Source organism: Propithecus coquereli, unplaced genomic scaffold, assembly GCF_000956105.1.
Source record: "Propithecus coquereli isolate 6110/MARCELLA unplaced genomic scaffold, Pcoq_1.0 Scaffold74, whole genome shotgun sequence".
NCBI classification, from domain to species: Eukaryota; Metazoa; Chordata; class Mammalia; order Primates; family Indriidae; genus Propithecus; species Propithecus coquereli.
The window spans coordinates 5,295,289-5,318,847 of NW_012153507.1; the positions used below are offsets into that span (position 1 = coordinate 5,295,289).

A 23,559-nucleotide genomic window follows, 5' to 3' on the forward strand; every position below is an offset into this window, starting at 1 on the left:
AGGGAGATGTACAAACAAAGGGCAATGTATCTGTGGCAAGGAACTACTATAATTTGCTAAAGAACTCAACTGGCCTCAGAATTATTTCTGTATTAATTAGACAAACTAACTGAAATGATTAGGTTCTTAGTCTCTAAACTAGACTCCCTGGGATGATATAGACCAATAAAGCAGCAGGCAGAGAGTACAGGATAACAGCTCACTAATTGACATGAATTATGTTTTTCATAATTAATATAGAACTAGAATGCACTTAATTCATTTATTTAATTCTCAATATGATCCAGTGAAGTAGGTAGGCTATTACTCTGTTTCCAGATATTCCAGATAAAGGAAGTCTAGCTCAGAGAGGTGAAGTTACCGAAGGTCGCCAGTTAGTAAAGGATAGTGCTGAAACAAGAATCAGTGTTTTGATTCCAAGCTCGAAGCTCTTTCCATCACTTTAAATGCCTCAATTCTTATGTTACAAGAATGATAAATACATATACAGTTGCACCCCCGCCAAAAAAAAAAAACCCAAACAGTTCTAGATTATAAATCAGAAAACCTGGGTTTTTAAGATCTGGCTTTATCACAAAGTAGTTATGGGATCCAGGACAAGTTATTTTACATGTCCAGCCTCCGTTTCTTCAATATCAAATAAGAAGGTTGGACTAGAATACATGTAAAGTCTATTCTACAGTTCTAACCCCATAAACTATTGACTGTGGTAAATGTTCAGTTCTGGATGGTTATCTCACTAGCTTTGCAGCCATGTTTTCAAAGAATATTTCGTACTAATCCAGATGCGCTAACAGTTGAGGAAACTCTGAGCAAAACATCACCATGTTCTCAAATTCCTATGTCTGTAAGAGAAAATGTTGGCTGAAAATAAATTTCTTAAGGAATACCTTGACAAGCAAAATTTAGTAATAACAGTTTCATCATGACTTCTCTATTTAAAACCATAAAACAGTTTATAATATTTTCTCTTACTTACATCAGGAATGTCCCTCAGATTTTACCCTCCCTCCATTCCCTCTGCATTCTTCAAGGTCCTCATCATCTTTCTCCTATTATTAAACAGCTTCCTAACTGGTCTTGCTGTAATTTTTTCCTGTTCCCACTCTTCCCTACCATAGTGCCATAAATATTGAAACAAAACAAAATCTAATTTGATGATATTAATATATGTTTAACAACTTCCAATGGCTTACCACAGCCAGTAGAATCAGATGCAAACTCCTTAGCACTGCGTACGGGCAGGCCCTTTACCCTCTGGTGTTTGGCTCACTTTCTGGTGAAGACAATCTTCTCATCTCCATTCTCCTTAAGCTTTGGCTACATCAAACTTTTTCTTATTCTCTAAACATTGATGACTCTTTCAAGCCCTAAGGATTTTTACCCTTATAGTATTTTTCAGCCTGAAATGTCTTCCACCTTTCCCATTCCTCTTCTTGATTGAAGATTTGGATGAAGTGTCACCTCTTCTGTGAAGCTGACACTCTCATAGGCTTAAATAACTGTTCTACTAGATCATTTATGATTTACCTTGTAATGACTTATTTCTGTTTTTCCTGCACTAAAAGATCAACCCTTGAAGACAAGGGATGATATACTCATCTTTATGCCTCAGTGTTTAGTATAACATCTGACAAATAGGTGCTAAATGAAGATCTAACACATTGCCTGGAGTAAAAGGCAATTTTATTTTCTCTTGCAGCGTTCTTATTAACTCTTACAAAAGTCCCACAAATTTTTCCACCTACAACTTTACAAACCTCACTCTTCTCTAAATTCCAACTGCACCTAAGTCAGTCAATTCTCTGTAATTTAGCACATTACTTAATGACTTCAGGTGCCTTGTCTCACAACTAGAGCACAAACTCCTCAGGCTATCCTGAGGTAATTAAAGTAAGTTAAGTTATAAACGCATATACTTCTTTATTTTCTAATATACACTGAAATCATATCAGATATATTATCTGATTCTCTGGGCAAATTCATATATCTAGAATGTCCAAAGATACGAATTTTTCATATGTACCTGAAAGTGGAGTTTATTACTTTCAAATATATTTTCTTTCGGTACAAAACAGGAAGGTAAATAATTGCCCTTTAAAGAAGTCCTGCATTTACCTGGGATTCATGATAAGACGTCGGAAGAAGTAAGTCCAGGTGATATAATCCAGTGCATCTTGCTTAGATGTTATTGTACCACCAGCAATTTCAGCATTCAAATGGTCAGAGAGCACTCCTAATAAGCTATATAGTGACAAGACGCAGGAAACATAAATGAACATTAAACTAAACACATTCAAACTTACCTTACATAGTCAAGATTCAGATTTTATGTTCTAAGACACAAAACAAATGTGTTTTGTACGATTTATATATTTAATATATAATTTTATATAATTTGTGGATTATTTAGTGGAAATTTGTTTTCAATGTACTTTTACCATAAGTCTATAAATCACTTAATATCATGAACTTCAGAACCTATATTATTAACCAATGCATATATATTTATGTTCCTGTTTTCTTTTAGAAAATTATATTTCCACTTTAACGTGAATTAAAAAAGTGGGCTAATCAGAAAGAAAATGTCACAAAAATACTACCATAACTAAATTTTTCCAGAATAAGTTCACTAGTACCTGCCATATGATATGTACTCAATAGATAGTATTTATTGCTATAAATCATTTCGGAGAAATAAATTGCTAGGTGGAAGATAAACACAAGTTGACAGGAAGGGAATAGTAACTCTTAGGAGGAGAAGATGAAAGTCAAGAGAGTTAGGGTAAGAGCAGGTAACAGAAGGATACCTTGGAGAATAGAGAAGCATATACTTAAGATTTATTGGAGTAAATATGAAATAATTACTGAGGCAGATTAAAGGATGGTTGGTAAGAAAGGGATGATAGTTAGAATAGAGGAGTGAGCAAAGATATTCCTTTCATTCATTCATAACTATTAAAGTACCCAATCACAGAAGACATTATTGTATTAGGTGTTGTAGAGTATAAAAGATAATCAGATGTGCTGAAAGACTGGAATAGTAAATGTTTCATGTCCAAAAAAGAAGGCTAAATGAAAGTATGATACATGGAATAACATGCAGGTACTAAAAATAGTTTTTGCAAAGGACATGAGAAAATGGCCATAATAAGTCAAATTTAAAAAAAGTTGCTATGTTATCCTCAATTCACCTGTAGCAGAGTATACTAAATGGGTATTTATAAGTGGGTACAGTCAATTTGAAGACCAATTTGACAATATCTATTTGAATAACCACTATGACCCAATAATTTCACTTTTTCATTATGATCTGCTAGAGAAACATTGACATGTAAGTATAAGGAAGCAAAATATTTCACTGCAACATTATACGTAAGAGGAGAAAATTGAAAATTCTTTAAATGCACATTAATAGAGAAATGACTAAACAAACTGTGGAATACTCTGTAATAGATAAAATATTAATAATGGTCACATAAAGGTAAAATTTTAGTTAACTTTTTACAGAAGTGCTGAGAAAATTACATAAATTAGACATGTTTAACTCAATTGATTCTCACAATGTCAACATACTTGTGTAACCAACATCAATATCAAACATTGCCAGTGCCCCAGAAGTCCTCTTGTTACGCTTTTCTAGTCACTATCTTGCTCAAAAGAATATTCTGATGTATTTCTTTTTCTTACCTTATTGCAGTGACGTGGGCCTCTAGCACAAAGCTTATTTTAAGTGGTGAAAGCAACATCCCTATATCCTTCCCTATCTCAAAGTGAAAGCTTCCAATATTTCCTCATTAATTATGATGCTCACAGATTTTTTTATATAAACTCTTTATCAGATTAAGAACATTCCATTATAATCCTGCTTGCTAAGATATTTTATTATGAATGGGTGTGGACTTTTATCAAATGCTTTTCATCTTATGAGATGATTCTATAATTTTTCTGTTTTTTGTTAATGTGATTAATTATATTCATTTATTTTCAGATAATAAATCATCTTTGCATTTATGGAATGAACTACACTTGGTTGTAGTATGTTTTGATACACTGCTGAATTTGATTTACTAATGTTTAGGATTTCTATATCTTATTCATGAAACAGGTTTGTTAACATTCCTTTCTTGTAAATTTCTTACCAGGTTTTAGTATCCAAGTTATTTCTGGTCTTATAAAACAAGTTGGCAAGTATTCCTATCTTTTTTATTATTAGCAGGAGCTCAGGTAAGACTGATGTTATTTCTCCCTTCAATATTATGAAGAATTCACTAGTGAATTATCTGGGTCAGATTTCTTTCTGGAAAGATTTTAAACTTCAGATTCAACTGCTTTGATAAGAGACTATTTAGATTTTCTATTTCTTTTTGTGTCAGTTCAAGTAATTTTTAAAAGAAATTTTACTATTTGATCTAAATTTTAAAAATTATTTATATAAAGTTGTTCATATTTTATTATCATTTTAGTCTGAGTATCTTTCCATTCCTAATATTTAAACTTAAAAATTTTATCAATTTTATTCATGGTTCCTTTGTAAAGAACCAACTTTTAGTGTTGTTGATTTTTCTTTAATGTATGTTTATTTTCAATTCATTAATTCTTGCTCTTTATCTTTTCCTTTCTTTGAGTTCAATTTCCTAATTATTTCTAAATTCCTGAGTTGAATACTTAGATCATTGATTTTTCATTTTTTTAATATACAGATTTATGGTCATAAATTTTCTTTTAGCACAGTGTTACTGTATCCCACAACATTTAATGTTCTCACATTTTCCAGTTTTTAAAAAAGTTAATATTATTAGCATTTATAAATAAAAAACTATTTACAGTATAAATCATAAACATGTTTTGTCCTCAATGCAGTTAGAATATAGTAAAGGAGATATAGTACATAGAAAAGTATTATGATAAAAGGCAGAGAGTGATAAGAGTGATAGGTAAAAAATACATAAGTCTCAGCTGAGAAAAGGCAAGAAGACTTTATGAAAGGGGCAGTAGTTACTGGATCCAAAAAGAAGTATGGAATAATTCTGAAATAAGCCAGCAGCCTAAATCATTACATGCCCCTTTATTTTGTGTATTTATTTATTAACTACACTATAAAAAGTCTTACCAAACTACTACTATACTAAACGCTTACTATGTGGTAGACACTGTTCTAAGCACTATGCATTTGATCATTACAGATACTCTATGAAATGGCCAATATTATTATGGGTCTCCATTTTACCACAGGTACACCAAGGCAGTAAGGAGTTAAATAACTTGCTTCAGATCAAGCAAGTAAATGGTAGAGCTTCAGATTTTAACCTAGGTCATCTGGCTTCAAAGCCATTGTGACTGAACACTGTGGTATACTGTTCTTATTTAACTGAAAGTTATAATTTAATGTTGTCATATAGTGGTAATTACATTTATTTTCACATCATATAGTTTTTTTAAACTGTAAGTTTTACCAATTTTTATCTACTAAAATATAACCATAAAAACATCAAATTTCTATGAAATGAATCTCTTCAAACAAATTAAAAAAAAATTTACCTTGATTCTACTGGGAAAGGTTCATAAAGAAATTTTTTATAAAAGTCTTTCTTTATGTCATGAACCAGAATTACAGCTTTGCCTTGGTCATCAAACTGAGGCCTCCCAGCACGCCCCATCATCTGGAGGACATCTATAAAAGAGAAAGTAAGAGATACTCTTCAATGTTGCACATAGCAGAAGGTGTATTTACTGATTATGGCATACTTCTACTACGCAACAAAACAACAAAGACAATAGAATATTTTAAGAGCATGTATGACATCTCTGATGCCTATTATTGAGTTCCCCATATAATTTACTCAGAAAATTTATAAGCAAGTTACTATGATGGAAAATTGAGTTCCCCAAAAGGTCTCTCTTAACATTCATAACATTAAGAAAGATAAAAATTCCCTTTAGTTAAATGCTTTAAAATGCTGTTTAATTGATAATACTATTTTAATTAATTAAGTAAAATACATACAGAAAAATTTCTTCAGCAGTCATTTGATTATTTTTCCCCATGAATAATGGGCCCATTTAGGTCTCACCCTCCTGCCAACCATGGTATAAAATTTCTTTCTTTCTTATTACAGAAATTTCTGAGGAAACTAATGATTTAAAAATAATATAGCTTTTGCATGTATTATTCATTGAATAGAACTACGTATTGATTATATTTACCTCTTCAGAACCTACCGAAAATGCTTTTATCAAGTTTTAAAATATCTTAATAAGACTGTTCACGCATAAATTATAGCACAAATGCTTTGATTTTGGAAGTCTCATGGAAGTATCATTTCTAGTAAAATACATTTAAAATTAAACACTGTAACGCTTATGATGCTTAATCGTAATTTATTAAAAGTTCACTAATGGCTACTAATCAGTATTTTTATCAACATATAAATTCGAAACCATCAGTTACGGGTTTTTCTTTTTTTGGAGATAGTGTCTTGCTCTGTTGCCTGGGCTAGAAGGCATCATCCTAGCTCACTGCAACCTCAAACTGCTGGGTTTAAGTGATCCTCCTGTCTCAGCCTCCTGAGTAGCTGGGACTACAGGTGCGTGCCACCATGCCTGGCTAATTTTTTCTATTTTTAGTAGAGATCAGGGTCTCGCTCTTGCTCAGGGTGGTCTCAAACTTGTAACCTCAAGTGATCCTTCTGCCTCAGCCTCCCAGAATGCCAGGATTACAGGTGTGAGCCATGGCACTGAGCCCAGTTATGTTTTTGATGTTTGTTAACAAATTGGGTAAGTAAAAGTAAATAAAACAGCTCAATATTTTGTATAATATTTACATTGGAAACAAATTTATAATTGCCCATCATGTTTAAATGTGAACAATTCTGAAAAACTTTAATTCATGTAAATTTAAATAATTAAGGCTAAAATATGAGCTAAATGTATCTCAGTAAAATTTCAAAAATTACCTGTAATGGGAAAATCCACATAACGTCTTGTTTTTCCATCATAATATTCTGTTCCCTTAATAATTACTAAATGAGCTGGAAAGTTTACACCCCAAGCTAATGTGCTTGTAGCAATAAGAACCTAAAAAATAAAAGATAGTATATATAAGTAAAATGTAACATTTAAGTTACATTTAAATATGTGTTCATGGGAGGAAAAAAGGTACCTGTACTTTACAGTTCACAAATAGTTCCTCTACTGTTTTTCGGTCTCTCTCATGTAGGCCAGCATGATGCATTCCTATTCCGAAAGCAAGTGTGAGCTTCAGATTGGAATCTCTTACTGTTCCAATGATGTTCTCCATCTGCAAACAAAAACACAATTACAAGATATAGGTGTATCAGCTTTAAAATTTTCATTTTAAGACTATATTTGATGAATTTTGCTTTTTGCTTATTATGACACTTATATGGACATCAAATTATAGGCCCTATCTATAGTTAAAATTAAAGTTAAATTAATTGAAAAAATATCTACTTGGTGAGAATATATTCTACAAATGAACTAAAGTTCAAATATTATCCATCTTATTTTTATGCATCAAGGGAAAAAAATCTACTCATTACCCTTAATGAGTAACAATTATTAATATATATATAATGTTGTCTAAAATATTTCACTGTCTCTCTTCATCTCATTTATCTTTTTGGTTCAGTGCCAAAAATTTAGAAAATACAGGCAAAAAATTAATGAAAAAAAATAAGCCATAATCCTACAAGAATTGTTCCAATTTATGCTTTCTTACTGAACTCAGTAATCCTGAGCAAGTCACATCATCTCTCTAAGCCTCAGTTTCTTTATCTGTAAATCTGAATAATAGTAATCTTACATATGCATTGAATCTTTCCTTAAAGCTTTGTAATAGTAGATATTATTATTAGCCCTACATGTAAATTTAATAATGAGTAGAAGGGCATGAGTATGTTGTAAGGATACATACACCTATTCAAAAATTGCTTTCTAGAAAGCACACAGCTATAAATATATTAGAGTCTCCATGTTTCTATACCCTCAAAATGCTGAATATTATTTTAATAAATCAAACCTGTATATTTTTTTTTCACTTCTCATTTGTTTGATCAATAGTAAACACTTTATATTCCGGCTGTTTCCTTTTGTAATTAGCTTTTTCATTTCTGAAGTGGTTGCAATAGTCTTTTTTTTCTTAGTGGCATGTGATAGTCCTTTATATACTGAGGGTATCAACGCCTTGTCCTTAATATGCTATAAATACTTTTATCTAGTTTTTTATTTGTACTTCATTTTATTTATGTGTTTTTTAACTTTATAGACCTAAAACTTTACATTGGTCCATTATGTTTTGTTGCTTAGAAAACTTTTCCTCAAATACATACAAATAATATATATTCACCCATTTTTTCAACTTCTGTTATAGTTTTTTTAAACATTTAATTACCTTATAATTTATTTTTGTATAAAAAGTATGGCAGAAATCTAAGTTTAATTTTCCTAAATAATTACTCAATTATTCTAGCAATGTTAGGTAAATAGTTACTTACCTCATGTATTTTATTTTTTATTTCAGCACATTATGGGGTTACAGATGTTTAGGTTATGTATGTTGCCCTTGCCCCCCGCTTCCCAAGTCCGAGCTTCAAGCGTGTCCATCCCCCAGATGGTGCGCATCACACTCTTTGTGTATGCACATACCCGTCCCCTCCTCTCCACCCTTCCTGCCCGACATCCAATAAATGTTATTCTTATATGTGCCCTTATGTACCTCACGTATTTTAAATGCTGAATTTATTATATCCAGAATTTTTATATAAAATAGTATATTCATTTTTTAATAGATTTCATTTCCAGTCTCATTTAAGTTTACTAAACTGTCATATGCCTAAATGGTTTTTAAAACTCCTATTTTACACTCTCTGAATATTCTATTATTTTCCATTCTATGTAGAAGATACTTAATACAACACAAATTTTATGGTAACAAGCAGCAAATGTTATTTTCTTACAAAACTTCTTATAAAGAACTAAATAGAAATCCCAGTCACCTTGTGTTTAACAGTAGTTCTCTGTTCTTAACACAGAGAATAACATGAGGCAGCGGTCTCCAACATTTTGGGCACCAGGGGCCAGTATTATGGAAGACAATTTTTCCATAGACCCGGAGTTGGGGGGAATGGTTTTGGGATAATTCAAGTGTATTACATTTATTGCGCACTTTATTTCCATTATTATTACATTGTAATATAAAAAGAAATCATTGTATAGCTAACCATAATGCAGAATCAGTGAGAGCCCTGAACTTGTTCTCCTGCAACTAGATGGTCCCATCTGGGGGTGATGGGAGATAGTGACACCTGAAGTGTGTTGATTATGTCTAGTCTACTCCATAATCTTGTTCTGGTTGCTGTCACTGCAGAAAACCCTTCTACACAAAGATAGGATGTTGGAAATGGAAGCAGGTTTGAGTACTCTTGTGGCAATCTAAGGATATTCTGCCATGACTTTAATCCAGAAAGTATGGAGATTTGAAGTTGTCTCAAATATATTTTTAAGGCCACCGTCATTTGCGATCTCAAGCAGTCCATCCTCTTCTAGCAATGACAAAGTCAGTTCAGCTGGTTTATTCACAAATGGGTCAAGGATCCATTCCTTCCCAGTTCGGGGGTCTTTCGTGGTTGGGAAGTAATGCTCAAACTCTTTTGAAAGCTGAGATAGGTGATAATGCACCAGCTGGGAGAAAGAAGCCTCCGGATCAGTCTCTTTCAAAATCTCTGCTAATGTTTGAAACATGTCAAAAATCCCAATGTTCACTCATCACCCCAATAATACCAGTTTGGCTTTGAACGAAGCCATTTTATCTGCCAACTTGAATACAGTTATCATTCTCCCCTGAAGTGCTGAATTCAACCCCTGAGCAGGTTGAATATGTCACACAAGTAAGCAAGTTTTGTGACCCATTCTGTGTCACTGAAATGTGCTGACAGTGGTGACTGTTTTTCTAAAAGAAATCTCTGGAGTGGCTCTCATAACTCAGAAACTCTGGCCAGTGATCTACCTTTAGAAAGCCATCTCACTTCTCTATATAACAAGAAGATGTGTGTACTCTGTGTCCATCTTATACAGAGCTGCGCAAACAGACATGAGTTAAGGGCGTGTACTTTAATGTGGTTGATAATTTCAATCACATGCTGCAAAACACTGTTTAGTTCAGGTGACATTTTTCAGCTAGCCAGCACTTCTCTATCAATGACATAGTGTGTAGTCTCACATTCAGAAGCGACTTCCTTGACCTGAGTAGTGAAATCAGAAAGCTGTCCAGTTATGGCAACAGCTCTGTCCGTGCATATATCAACACACAATGACCAATTCAGTTTTCCTGATACGTAATCATTCTAAGACTTGAATAGTTCTGCAGCTGTGGTGTTGGTTGGCAACAAAAGTGCACATAACATATCCTCATGCACATCCTCCTGAAAAACATATCTCACAAAAACAAGCATTTTTGCCTTGTCAACATCAGTAGACTCGTTAACCTGGATCATGTACGACAGTGACTCATTAATCCTCTCTAACAATCGTGCCTCAATATCCTCTGCTATTTCATCAATTCATCTAGTTATAGTTATAGTGGTAGCCAAAAGAGGAACATGTGCCACCTTTTGAACTGTAGCCTCTCCTAAAAGTTCATGGCAAATGTCCTTAGCAGCAGGCAGGATCAACTCTTCGCCAATAGTAAAGGGCTTCTTAGCTTAGCAATGTGGTTAGCCACTAATGATGATGATCTCAGTGCAGACACATTCGATGAAGTGGTGCCCTTCGACAATCGCTTCTGTTCTTTGTGTTTGTTTTTTTCTTTTGAAAAACTCCAAAGGCTTGTCTCCAAAGGCAGGGTGCTCGGTCTCCATGTGGCAAAGCAGTTTTGAAGTTTTCATGGCTTCATTGGATGACTGGTTGCCACATATTATACAAAGTGGGCTTGGAGAATGTGAATCACCTATTGCAATGAACCCGTAATTTAAGCAGGATTCTTGGTATTTTCTTTTAAACGCGGCTTTCATTTTGTTGGCAGTCAGAGTCTTTGCTGTCTCATCATTGGGTCGTTCCCCCTTTTCAAAGAAGCTCTCCAGTGACTTTTGGTTTTTACTCATTTTTGCTAGGGTTAGCTTGTGTGCTTACCAAAACTGTGACTGAGATAAGTATGCAGTCCGGGAAAGAGGTGCAGGCAAAAGTGGTAAGTAAAATAATGGGTGGGCCACACGCAGACTAAACTGTGTTGGGTTCTGACTGAAAGCCTGCCACCAGATGCAGCTGTACATCAGCTGTACTGAGAAGTACATCAACTCACTTGCCACTATAAAGCCTGCCATCATATACAGCTTAACTGCATCTATCACTTGCCACTCACTGATACGGTTTGTTTATGAGTCTGCAAGCAATTGATTTATTATGATCTCTGTGCAGTCAAACCTCTCTGCTAATGATAATCTGTATTTGCAGCCACGCCCCAGCAATAGCATCACTGCCTCAGCTCCACCTCAGATCATCAGGCATTAGATTCTCACAAGGAGCACACAACCTAGATCCCTCTCGTGCACAGTTTACAGTAGCGTCTGCGCTCCTATGAGAATCTAATGCCACTGCTGATCTTACAGGAGGTGGAGCTCAGGTGGTGACGTGAGCGATGGGGAGCAGCTGTAAATACAGGTGAAGGTTTGCTTACTAGCTCTCCGCTCACCTCCTGCTGTCCAGCCTGGTTCCAGTACAGGTCTATGGCGCAGGAGATGAGGACTGCAGACATAAGGTACAGCATAAAGAAGTTCTTTCTGGGCAACTCCATGAGGGCAGTAATGCAGAGATCAAGTGATTTGAGAATACACGAGCATTTAAAAGAAGGGCATATTTTTATAGCCTCACCACCACATTCCACCAGTAAGCAACTGAGAAGGAGGAACTTGGAAATAGGTACATGTGTAATTTTAAATGCCTGAGATAGAAGTATGAAAAACTGACATTTTCCTTAGATCTCATTTCCTTTTTTCTTCTACAATTAATCACCTCTAAATATGTAAGTATACTTGCAATACATTTATTTTCTTGCATAAACCAATAAGTAGATCACAAAATCTCCAGGAAGAGAAACTTTGCTGGCTGCTGCAGTTTAGTAAAAATGTACAAGACCAAAATACCCATATAATGAAATACTCTTTTTGTTTTTATTAATTTTATTTTCAATGGTCAGAAAAATTTTCTAAGTTTTTTTATGTGGAAGCAAGCTGTTTTATACTAATAATCCATAAAATAGCAAGATGAGGTTTAGCTTTATAATAATTATAATGTGTAAAAAGCACTGCACAGGCCGGGCGCGGTGGCTCACGCCTGTAATCCTAGCTCTCTGGGAGGCAGAGGCGGGCGGATTGTTTGAGCTCAGGAGTTCGAAACCAGCCTGAGCAAGAGCGAGACCCCGTCTCTACTAAAAATGGAAAGAAATTAATTGGACAACTAAAAATATATAGAAAAAACTAGCCAGGCATGGTGGTGCATGCCTGTAGTCCCAGCTACTTGGGAGGCTGAGGCAGGAAGGATCGCTTGAGCCCAGGAGTTTGAGGTTGCTGTGAGCTAGGCTGACGCCACGGCACTCTAGCCCGGGCAAAAGACTGAGACTCTGTCTCAAAAAAAAAAAAAAAAACAAAAAAAACAAAAAAAAAAGCACTGCACAGACTGGGTGATATTTTAATGACATACGTATCAGAAATGTTACTTATCAACGTTCATTGAACTGAATGTGATGTATAAACAGTTCACTCTGTTTCACCTTCCAAGTATGGCCATCCGATATTCCTGCATTATTTACTTTAAGAACTATTAAGCAGGAATATGGAAATGCATTAACATAAATCCACTTTACCTTAAAATTAGCACAAGATATGTAAACTGACTCCAAATGCATGCTATAAAAAAAGGTGCTTGTCTCGTCTCATAAATTATATGTTAGCTATTCTCAAGTGACAGACTATTACCCACTTTTTATTGAATAGTTCACTGCATAAAATATCTTCAATTTATACTATCAGGAATTAATTCACTGAATGTTCATGCTCTGACAACTAGTTGAGGGATTTTTTTTCAGTTTTATAACTTAAATAAGTATATATAACTTGTGTAATTTATGGTTCCCCATGGCAATGCCAAACATACCCAAAAAGTAATGTACCATTTGCCATAGGAAAGCTAAAAAATCCTATGGCAGGAGGTCTAGTAAGGCATTAATATCATGCCTTTTGCATCAGGGAAGGCTAGCTGTTTCTTACTATCCTCACTCCCAGTTTCACATAAATCAATGCATTAAAAGGAATTATTTGCCTATATGAACTGGCAAAGACTTAAAATCCTCATGAGGACAATTACAAAAAACCCCTTCATTTATTACATGGTTTCTGTGGATGAATTCAGAATTATTTGAACATCATAAAAAAGCAAAATTAATAGTTGTTAATCATTAAGCATGAAATATTATTAGGACAGACTGTACAAATTTGAAAATATAATTTTTTGGATTAAATGATACACATCTTTGTTATTATACTTTAACAAGTTTCAACATGATCAAAACATCACAACATAAGCAAAATATTTAGGAACTTAGAATAATGAAAGCTTAAGATGATGATAATAGATATTATTTGTTGAGCACTGATTATATGCCAGTCATTATGCTTATCACTTTACAAAATTATCTCATTTAATCTCTTACATAAGTAATGTAGTTCTAATATGACACATAATTCATTTACACAACCCAGTTTATTTAGACTGAAAAGATTCAGTGATTTTGAATACTATAGAATAGGCTTTCTCAACACTGTTTCCATGAGAGAATTAAGCCCCATGAAAAATATTTGGGTTACCATCTTCTCAATTTTTCTAAGGATGGCTGATACCATTCTACATGGATAGCAGACAAGTTTGTTCATTACATAAAATAGATGCCTTAGGACATTAAGGCTTAATTATTATTAAGTGAGCTGCTATAGAATAAAAAAAACCCTGATAATTAAAACACTTTGATAAAAGTTTTAACTTTACAGTTCATTTCTGTTCAACAAATATTTGTTGTAATGTATAGATACCTTTCCAATAAACAGCCTTTGAAATATGTCTGACCACCTGACAGTTAAACCAAAAAAATTATTCAATATTGTACATAAAAGAAAAACAGATCTTTTCTAAGTAGTGTTTTTTTTTTTTTTTAGGGTAGTGGGAAGGAGGCACATATGTAAACTGTTGAACCATTTACTTTAACTTAATAGAATTTTTTTTTATATTTTAAATTTATTATACTGAAAAAGCTTTTGTAGAAAGATAGGATTCCATTTAAGTAGATACATTACTGTGTGCCTGAAATACATTCCAGTCAGAATATAATTCAGTGAGTTGATGACAATGCTGGCTCCAAAAGAAAGGAGGAGACCAGATTGGACAAGAATGAGCTAACAGATTGTGCAGTCCAGTTCTGTCCCTTTGAGTGTGATATATTGTTTCAAGATGCTAAAAACCCATACTTTCTCAAAGCATATCTGTTGTGCTGGTTTTCTCATTTTCGCAGAATCCTCATTATCAGAACTCTGTACTCTTTTCAAAGCATGTCAGACTCGGACCATATGCCACTGAATAATGCTTATCAATTGTCTAAAATGCTTAATAAAAGCTACACCATATAGAAGAATCATAAAAGTTATGAAGTTTTTTTAGTGCAAATAATTTAATATATTCATATCCTATCTGTTAGAGATGTTAAATGAAGTTAAAACATTTCCTTATAATTACCAAATGTTAATTTCTTATAACACACTTCTGTATGATAAACCTCATAGACTGAAGAAAAAAAATCAACAATGAAAGAAACACTGTAGAACATTCTATTGATCTACTGATAAAAAAGAATTCAAGAAATAAAATAAATTAATTAAAAATAATAGTTTCTAAACTTTATCAATACTTCTCTAATTCCCTTAAATTCCCTTGCTACCCCTTCTGAAGCCCAAAGACAACCATACCTCAGGATTTTATTTAACAGTGCAGAGAAAGAAAGAGGTAGCCTTGCCGCTAACTGGCAAGGTACATGGGAAGGAGGTGAGGGGAAGAAAGTAAGTAAGACTTCATTAGAATAAAGTCTAATCTTCAGCCAGCATTCTGCTTTCTCATCCCAGATATGGTGTCTCATCCAAGCTGTGAGTGGTGAAATAAGGACAATACTCTGAGATTTAACCAGTAAGTGAACTGAGAAAAAAGGGACTTCCTTCTGCTGTTTTATCTATTAAAGCTAGTTGGCAACTAATCCAGATTTTAGCACTATTCACCCTTGTGTATGGGACCAGACTGCAGGATATCTGGAGGAAGCTGACAGGTCACACTTGCTAAGTGCTAAATTATAACATTAATTAAATTACATAGTAAAGCTTCCAGAAGCAGTTGTATGTCCTGTTTGCTTCCATTTTTTTCCCCCTCATTTACTCTTCAATCCATCCCAAATTGGCTTCTGTTCACAACATGTCACTGACTCCAAGTGCTAAATCCATGAGTGTTTTTCTACTCTCATCCCACTCAACTCCCATTGTTTGATGTAGCTAAGCATTCCTTCCTTCATGGGATTGTCTCTTCTACAGTGTTTCAGAATACCATCTTACCACACTGGCATCACATTCTCAGTGCCCTTTGCCAGTTCCTCACTTTCTACCTCAGCTCAAACTGAGAGAATGTCTCAAGACCTGTCCTCTGTTTCTCCACATATTGCCTGAGGGTCACATATGTGCTCACCTGGGTTTAAATGCTGCCTCTATGCTGATGCTCCCATGCTGATATGTTCATTTCATATCATCTGTGAGTTTTACAGAGTTCTTACATCTAATTGTCTTGAAATCTCTACTTGAAAATCTTGGATATACAAGAAAGCCTCTGTGATAAGGTAACCTATGAGCAGAGAACTGGAGGAAGCAAACCAAACAGAGATCTAAGGGAAGAGTGTCTCAGGGCATTAAAAGGCTTAAGTTACACAAATTACAAACTCTAATTTATATTTTAAGATGACTTTTGCTGCTTAGTAGGAAATGGATTAAAGTGGAGGTATGAAATAAATGTGAAATTACTGATGATGGTGGCCTAGGGACCACCTAGGTTGGTGGCAATGAGAACAGAAAGATATGTTTGGGACTAGAATCAATAAGACTTTCTGATAGACAAGGAATAAGAGTTGAGAAAAAGAAAGAAATCAAGAATGACTCTCCATTTATTGAATAAGGCTTCTTTTCCCCAGTGTATATTGTTGTCTGCTTTGTCAAAGATCAGTTGGCTGTTTGTGGATGATTTTATATGTGGGTTCTCTGTTCTGCTCCATTGGTCTACGTCTCTATTTTTGTGCCAATATCATGCTGTTTTGATTACTATAGCCTTGTAGTATAGATTGAAGTCTGGGAAAATTGGATAGCCACATGCAGAAGATTGAAACAGGATCCATCTCTCTCACCACTCACAAAAGTTAATTCAAGCTGAACAACAGACTTAAATGTAAGGCATGAAACCATAAGAAAACTAGAAGAAAATGCTGGAAAAACTCTCTAGATATTGGCTTAGGCAAAGAATTTATGAAAAAGACCCCAATGGCAATCACGGCAACAACAAAAATAAATAAATGGGACTTGATTAAATTAAAAAGCTTCTCCACAGCCAAGCAAACAATCAACAGAGCAAATAGACAACCTACAGAATGGGAGAAAATTTTTGCAAGCTGTACATCCAATAAAGGGCTAATAACCAGAATCTACAAAGAATTCAAGCAAATCAGCAAGAAAAAAACAAACATGTCATTAAAAAGTGGACAAAAGGCATGAACAGAAGCTTTTCAAAAGAAGATAGATGAATGGCCAATAAACACATGAAAAAATCACTAATAATCAGGGAAATGCAAATTAAAACTACAATGAGGTATCACCTTACTCCAGTTAGAATGGCTTTTACTAAAAAGTCCAAAAATAATAGATGCTGGTGTGGATGCAGAGAGAAAGGAACGCTTTGCAGTTCATGGGATGCAAGTTAGTACAACCTCCATGGAAAACAGTATGGAGACCCCTCAAAGAACTAAAAGTAGACCTACCATTTGATTGAGTAATTCTACTACTGGGTATTTACCCAAAGGAAAAGAAGTAATTTTATCAAAAAGACACCTGCACTAGAATGTTTACTTCAGTACAATTCACAATTGCAAAGATGCAGAATCAATCCAAATACCCAAAAATTCATGAGTGGATTAACAAAATGTGGTATATGTACACTATGAAATACTACTCAGCCATAAAGAAAGGATGAATTAAGGTCTTTTGTAACAATTTGGATGGAACTGGAGACTAAGTGAAGTATTTAAGGAATGGAAAAACAAACACCACATGTACTCACTATTAAATTGGAACTAACCAATGGGCACACATGTGCACAAAGGGAAGTAAAATTCCGTGGAAATTAAGCACGAGGGAGGGAAAGGGGGAACGGGTGAAAACCTACTTAATGGGTACAATGAACACTATCTGGGTGATGAGCATACTTATAGCCCTGACTCAAGCATAACAAAATTGATACATATAATCCAAAACATTTTTACCCCCATAATATTTTGAAATAATAAAAAAAAGAAAGACTATTGAGTTCTTAACTCAAACATCTAAGTTAATAGTGATACATTTATTGAAAAGGGGAAGGCTTAGAATAAAGGATGGAAGGGAGAAAGAAAATAGATATGAGCTTAAAACATTATAGTGCCCTGGAACATCCTTCCCTTAAATATCTGTTTATCTATTTGGTTTGTTTTTTTGCTTCCTTTAGTTCTCTGTTTAGAGGTCACCTTATCAGAGAGGGCTTCTTTACCTTTAAGCGTGAACATGTACAATATTCCACAACTACCCCAGCACTCCCTATTGCCTCTACTGTTTATTATTTTTTTGCCTATAGGAATCATCACACTTTGACATACATGCTTATTATCTATCATTTCCACTAGAATGTTAATTCTGTAAGGGCAAAAACTGTACCTGATACACAGAAGTTGTTCAATGCATGTCTATTTTATAAATGAATAAATGACTGTCTTCCTATAGTACTTACACTAAAATTCAAACTCCTTAACCATGGGTCAAAGGCCTTACACCAGCTGGCCTTCTGCCTATCTCTCAAACTTGTGCTGTTTTCCTCTCAGATTATTCTGCTACAGAACCTGATCCCCCAGTTCCTTTAACATCCTGTTCCCTTTGCCTGAAAAATTATCTCCTTTTTTGGTACAGCTAGCTCATTCTCAGCCTTTGATTCTCAGCTTCTTTCATAAAGAAGTCTTCCCTGATCATTTTATTTAAAGTATCCTGCCCTTCTCTTATTCCGTTTCATTTCTTATTGGTTTAGTTCACAGCAATTTTCATAATTTGCAATTATTTTACTTGCTTAATCACACATATATATAATATATATTATATATTTAATTTCTGTATTATTCATTTAAGCTCCCTGAGAACTGAGATCAGTTCTCAAGGCTAATATGGTGCTTGATAAGTTGTACATATTCAATAAATAATATGCTAAATGAATGAATACAAATTCTGGCAAGGGTTGTCTGTTGCTTCGAATTAGAGAATTATTATTTTTATGGGTACTGGGGGGGGATGGTGAGAAGAGAAAGAAGACTGAGTGCCTGACTATGTGATACTGGGTGACCTTCCAACTGAAGCTGAGGATCACAAACTGGATATTTCACTGTCACTTTACTGCAAAGTAGAGATGATGCAAGTTGATGACCAACACTTTGCCTTGCACTTACTGAATTGGTAAGGAGCTTCCCAATAGCAGTATTGGAGGACAGGTGGCAAGAAAGACATAAGTTTTAGGATTAACTTTTAGAATAGTCCCAGAATAAAAGACTATCTGTATTCCATGAAGATTCTTGTCGAAAAGTTAACAGTATTGTGGAAAATGTTGTTAATGATCAAGTGGGCAAAATAACCACTTCTGAGAATATCAGGCAGTCTCCTTCCCAGGCCACAGTGTTTTGTGTAGCTTCAAGTACTAAGCGGCCAAGTGAAAGAGATGAAAATTATGCCTGAGTCAAACATAAACTTACCTTTCCTCAGGCAGATCCAGATATTGCCACTCTTCAGTGCCTAATGCGTCACCAGTGTAAACCCTGGGACCATTTTAAAGGGCCTTCCCCATGGGACTAGATAGTTATCTGGTAGTGAAGAGATTATACTGGACCATCTCTATCATTGAGGGGACATCTATTCATCTCTATAAGAATAGACACTTAGACTTTGAATTTTAATTCGCTTTTCCTACCAATCGTCATTCTGCCAGTAGCCTCAATGGTAAAATTACCAAATGCCTTGTATACCACTGTGATACCCTGTACAACAATGTTGCTGACTGACAAACTCACTTTACAGAGAAAAAAGTAAAGCAAGGGGATGATGCTGTGAAATACACTGGTCTTATTATGTCCCTCATCAACAGAAAGAGCTGGCTTTATAGATTAATGACTCAGTGGCAGCTGGAAGATAATACCTTGGAAAGGTTGGGATGTTATGCTGTAGGATATGGTGTATGCTCTGAACTAGTAATCATCAATGATACAATTTTTCTGACTGCTAGAATATACGGTACCAGGAACCAAGTAGTCAAGGTGTGTAGATGCCCTGTGAAATCATAGCTAATAACCACTTACAAAATTTTTACTTATCTTCCCTATAACTTTAGCTCTGCTAGTTGGGAGGCTTAACATCCAAGGGATTAATAATTTACTTGGAAGCTGAAATAGCCAAATGACCTTTGAGGCTCCCATGTTACCAGATGAAGAAACAAAATGTGGTCACAATGTAGTCTGGACAACTGATCCTGATGAAGAAACTGGGCTGTTGCTATACAATAAGGGGAGAGAAAAATTTGGATGGACCCCAGAGAAAGTCTTACACCACTATACCCATCTGAAAAACTAATGATTTTTACAACCTTATATATTAAGCATACATAAAAGTCCAATTTTAATTGGATTTCATTCCGATCTCTCAGGAATATGGGTTTTGGTCACTCCACTGGATAAAGAATCTTGATTAGCTTAGTGGCTGGTTGAAAAAAAGGTGTACAAGTGATGGATGGTGGAGAAAATAAATTATAAATATCTGTGTGGTTCCCTGATCAGTTGCAGAAACAAATACTGTGGCCTCTATCCTTGCTTCCTGCTGTCTCATATATGAACTAACAAATTTTAACTAACATGTTTTAACTGATTGTGTTTCTCTTTCCTCTCCTTATCCTCTACCATTGAACACAGCATGTGTTGGTTATGAGTAACTTTATAATTTAGTCCACTGGCTACAGAATATTGAAATGGGCTTGCAAAAGAACCAGAGGGTGAATAGATTAAGCAAGAGCTCTAGGGCTGAGTGCTGAATGGAATAAATGATGAAATTTTTAGTTGTCTCCCCTTGGGGAGGAATAAGTGGATTTTGGTTATTTAAGGGAGAATTGCATTATTAGAAGAAGAAAATTTTAAGTGTAGATATATAATTTTAAATGGAGAAAATAGTGTATGAGTGAGTTTGAGCAGTGGAAGGACTATGGTGGACCTTCGCTGTTTATGAACATCCAGTATCTGAATATCACCTCCTACAACAGAAGCCAGAGAGGGGAAACTATTTGCCTTTTCCTGCTTTATGTCAGTGACTGAAACTCGAGCATTCAGATTTTTCTGTCTTGACTTGAAGCTTGAGAGAGAGATGCAAAGACGCAGCAATAATTTGAGGTTAATGGTGGAAGTGTTAGAATACAAGTGACACGGCAGCATACACCCATGAACTTTTGAAACCACTACAAGAAGGCTTCCTATGACAAATATGGAAGGATATTACTTACAGGATTTTCCTGATGCAGTATGATCTTACATCAGTGATACATGTGAAGGTGTCTTTCTGTTTCCTAATAAGTTTACTCTGAGACTATACTGGATTAAGAAGATAGAAGGATAACCCTTTTTGCCTTTGCTAAGAAATAAACTAGAACACATATATTCATCTTAGTCATATGCTCTCTCTGTCTTCTTCGGATTCACCCTACTTTCTTCACTCTTCCTCCTCTCCCTGCAACCAAAATATCCACAGACAGTTCCTGACTTAAGGTTATTCAACGGCAGAGTAATTTGGATGCAGGTCTAAGCCAGATACCCTTCCCCCACACATGCCAGGATAACGGCTGCTATGCTTACCCGGCCTCCTTCAAAAGCTCAAGTTGTCAACACTAGAGTCCTAACCAGTTACCCATGTCTTACCACAGAATGCCAATTTAACCCTGTATAAGGAGGAGCAACAGGAATAGCCACTAAACTTCCACCCCAGAATATTATGGAAAGTAACCATACAAAGATTAAAATGTTAAAAAGTTTTCCTGCTTTAAGTTAATTATTTAGGAGATCAACAACTGAAGCACCTATTTCATACTAGCCTTTGGTATAATTATGTTGAATTTACATAGTAATCGGTTGCAAACCCTCTGAAATTTTGATTTTAAAGGTGATTTTTTTTAGAACTAGTAATAAAAAGTAATAAAAAAGTAATAAAAAAAGGCCTAGGTTGCCTTATTCCTGAAATAGACTTGGTGAAACAAAAAATCTGGGAATGACGTAATTATTTCTAGCCATCTTACTTTATAATAAATTTCAATAAATTTATAATATTCATTAATATTAATAAACAAATACAGCAATATGACTAATAAATTTAAAATGAATTTATAATAAATATTTTACGTAAAGTAACATTTTCTAGCTATCCTATTTTAGCAGTAGAAATCTACAAAAACAGTAGACATCACGTGAATAAATTCTATGGTTTCTACTTAGCTTTGGTGATAAAAGTTTTATGTTGATTAAAAAAATACAAAAAAGAAAAATAATGCTACACAATGGCTGAGTTATCCACAGTTCCTCAGGTCTCATACGCTAAAATTAAAAAAAAAAATAGTGAAGGCATACTCTAGCTGAGAAGAGCACATGAGGTTCACATTTGAAGTTAACATGAGTCACATATGTACTAAATGCACAGTGTCTATATACTTTAAGCGAACATCCCAAAATGTGTTTAGAAGTTTTGTACTTTGTACCCTGACTTCAAAGAAAGGGTCCATTTGGCACATGTTTAGGGATAAGACATAAGAGGATTAAAATCAAGCCTAGATAGATGTTACACATAAACTGAGTCACGAATATTCCAGATACCTATTTTTCAGCATTTGCCTCCTAAGTTATGACACAGTTTTAGACACAACAGGATGATCATTTATGCATACCAATTAAATAACACAGGACAATAAAAAATCTTTTGACAAAATTATTTTGACCTTAAATTATCTTGACTAAATATTTGGTATAAACATACAAGTAACTTAAAGAAGTAAAGATGAAATTTTATAGATCAAATGATAGCTTTTACTCTACTCCAAGCAGTCACTTGATAGCCTTTATATTGAGGCAATTTTTTGGGTTTGTTAGTGAATAAGGTCATCTGTTGAACTAAGCAAGAACATTCTGAAATATCAATGAACTATCACCTATAATGTAACATATACAATACTATCCAACAGGCCTACTGACCCTAAATGAATTATGAGATGTAGGGGAGAAATATGCAAACTGTTAAGACTAGATATTAGTGGGTTTGGAATATTGTTTTTTACTGATGCCAGCCAACACTGTTCTTCTTCAGGCTGCGTGAAATCACAAAGAGGGACATGGAGGAAGAAAGATTGAGAGATGACAATGTAACTACTATGTTACCGAAATCATTTGTTTTCATCATAACTCCATCTAAGAAAATCCTTTTAAAAGCTGGGAAAGTGTAAGAAAGGAAAATTACTTTGTATCAAATCTATGGAGAGGAGGAGGAATATCATTTAGATGTAGTAGAAGGAATCCCAAAGGACCATATTAACAGACTGTATTATATAAAATGCAAAGCCTTCTATTTGTAAAAAAGATACCATGATAAAAAGACAAGCAATGAACTAGCAAAATTTTCTAATACAGCAGATGAAAGATTAATATGTATATATGTTTGGTAATACATATATATGGAGAAAAGTGATTTCATATAGAGTTTTGTATATATGTATTTTTTTTAGTTTGGTAAGGCTCTCACACAAATCTACAAGATAAAATGCCATCCTGGAATCAATAAAAGACCAAAGGAAATGAAGAGATTACAAAGAAAAAAGACAACCAGTGAACAAATATATTAAAAAAGTTCAACCATACAAAAATCAAGGCATACATTAAGGCAATAAGATAATATTTTATCTATCATATATTGTTACAACAAATGAGGATGCAGGAAAACTGTCACTCTCATATACTGCTGATAATTCGTACATCAGTGGTGATGATATCAGTTAGCATAGTCCTTTTGGAAAGTAATTAGTAGTGCATATGAAAAGCTATAAAAATGTTCACATTATGTATTAAAGAAAAAACATGTAATACTGCCACCTTAACACAACACTATTAATATTCTC

The 23,559-nt window shown here is 34.4% G+C and overlaps 1 protein-coding gene across 1 annotated transcript in view; it reads right to left on the reverse strand.

Annotated features, from left to right (window-relative positions):
• ASCC3 (activating signal cointegrator 1 complex subunit 3) overlaps window positions 1-23,559 on the reverse strand; it is a 283,174-nt gene that overhangs the window by 99,998 nt on the left and 159,617 nt on the right. Inside the window, exons 18-22 of the mRNA XM_012661845.1 lie at window positions 12,785-12,831; window positions 7,163-7,300; window positions 6,957-7,077; window positions 5,542-5,674; window positions 2,119-2,244 (exon numbers count right to left, since the gene is read on the reverse strand). Coding sequence (XP_012517299.1) covers window positions 2,119-2,244; window positions 5,542-5,674; window positions 6,957-7,077; window positions 7,163-7,300; window positions 12,785-12,831 — 565 coding nt within the window. The remainder of the gene's footprint in view (window positions 1-2,118; window positions 2,245-5,541; window positions 5,675-6,956; window positions 7,078-7,162; window positions 7,301-12,784; window positions 12,832-23,559) is intronic.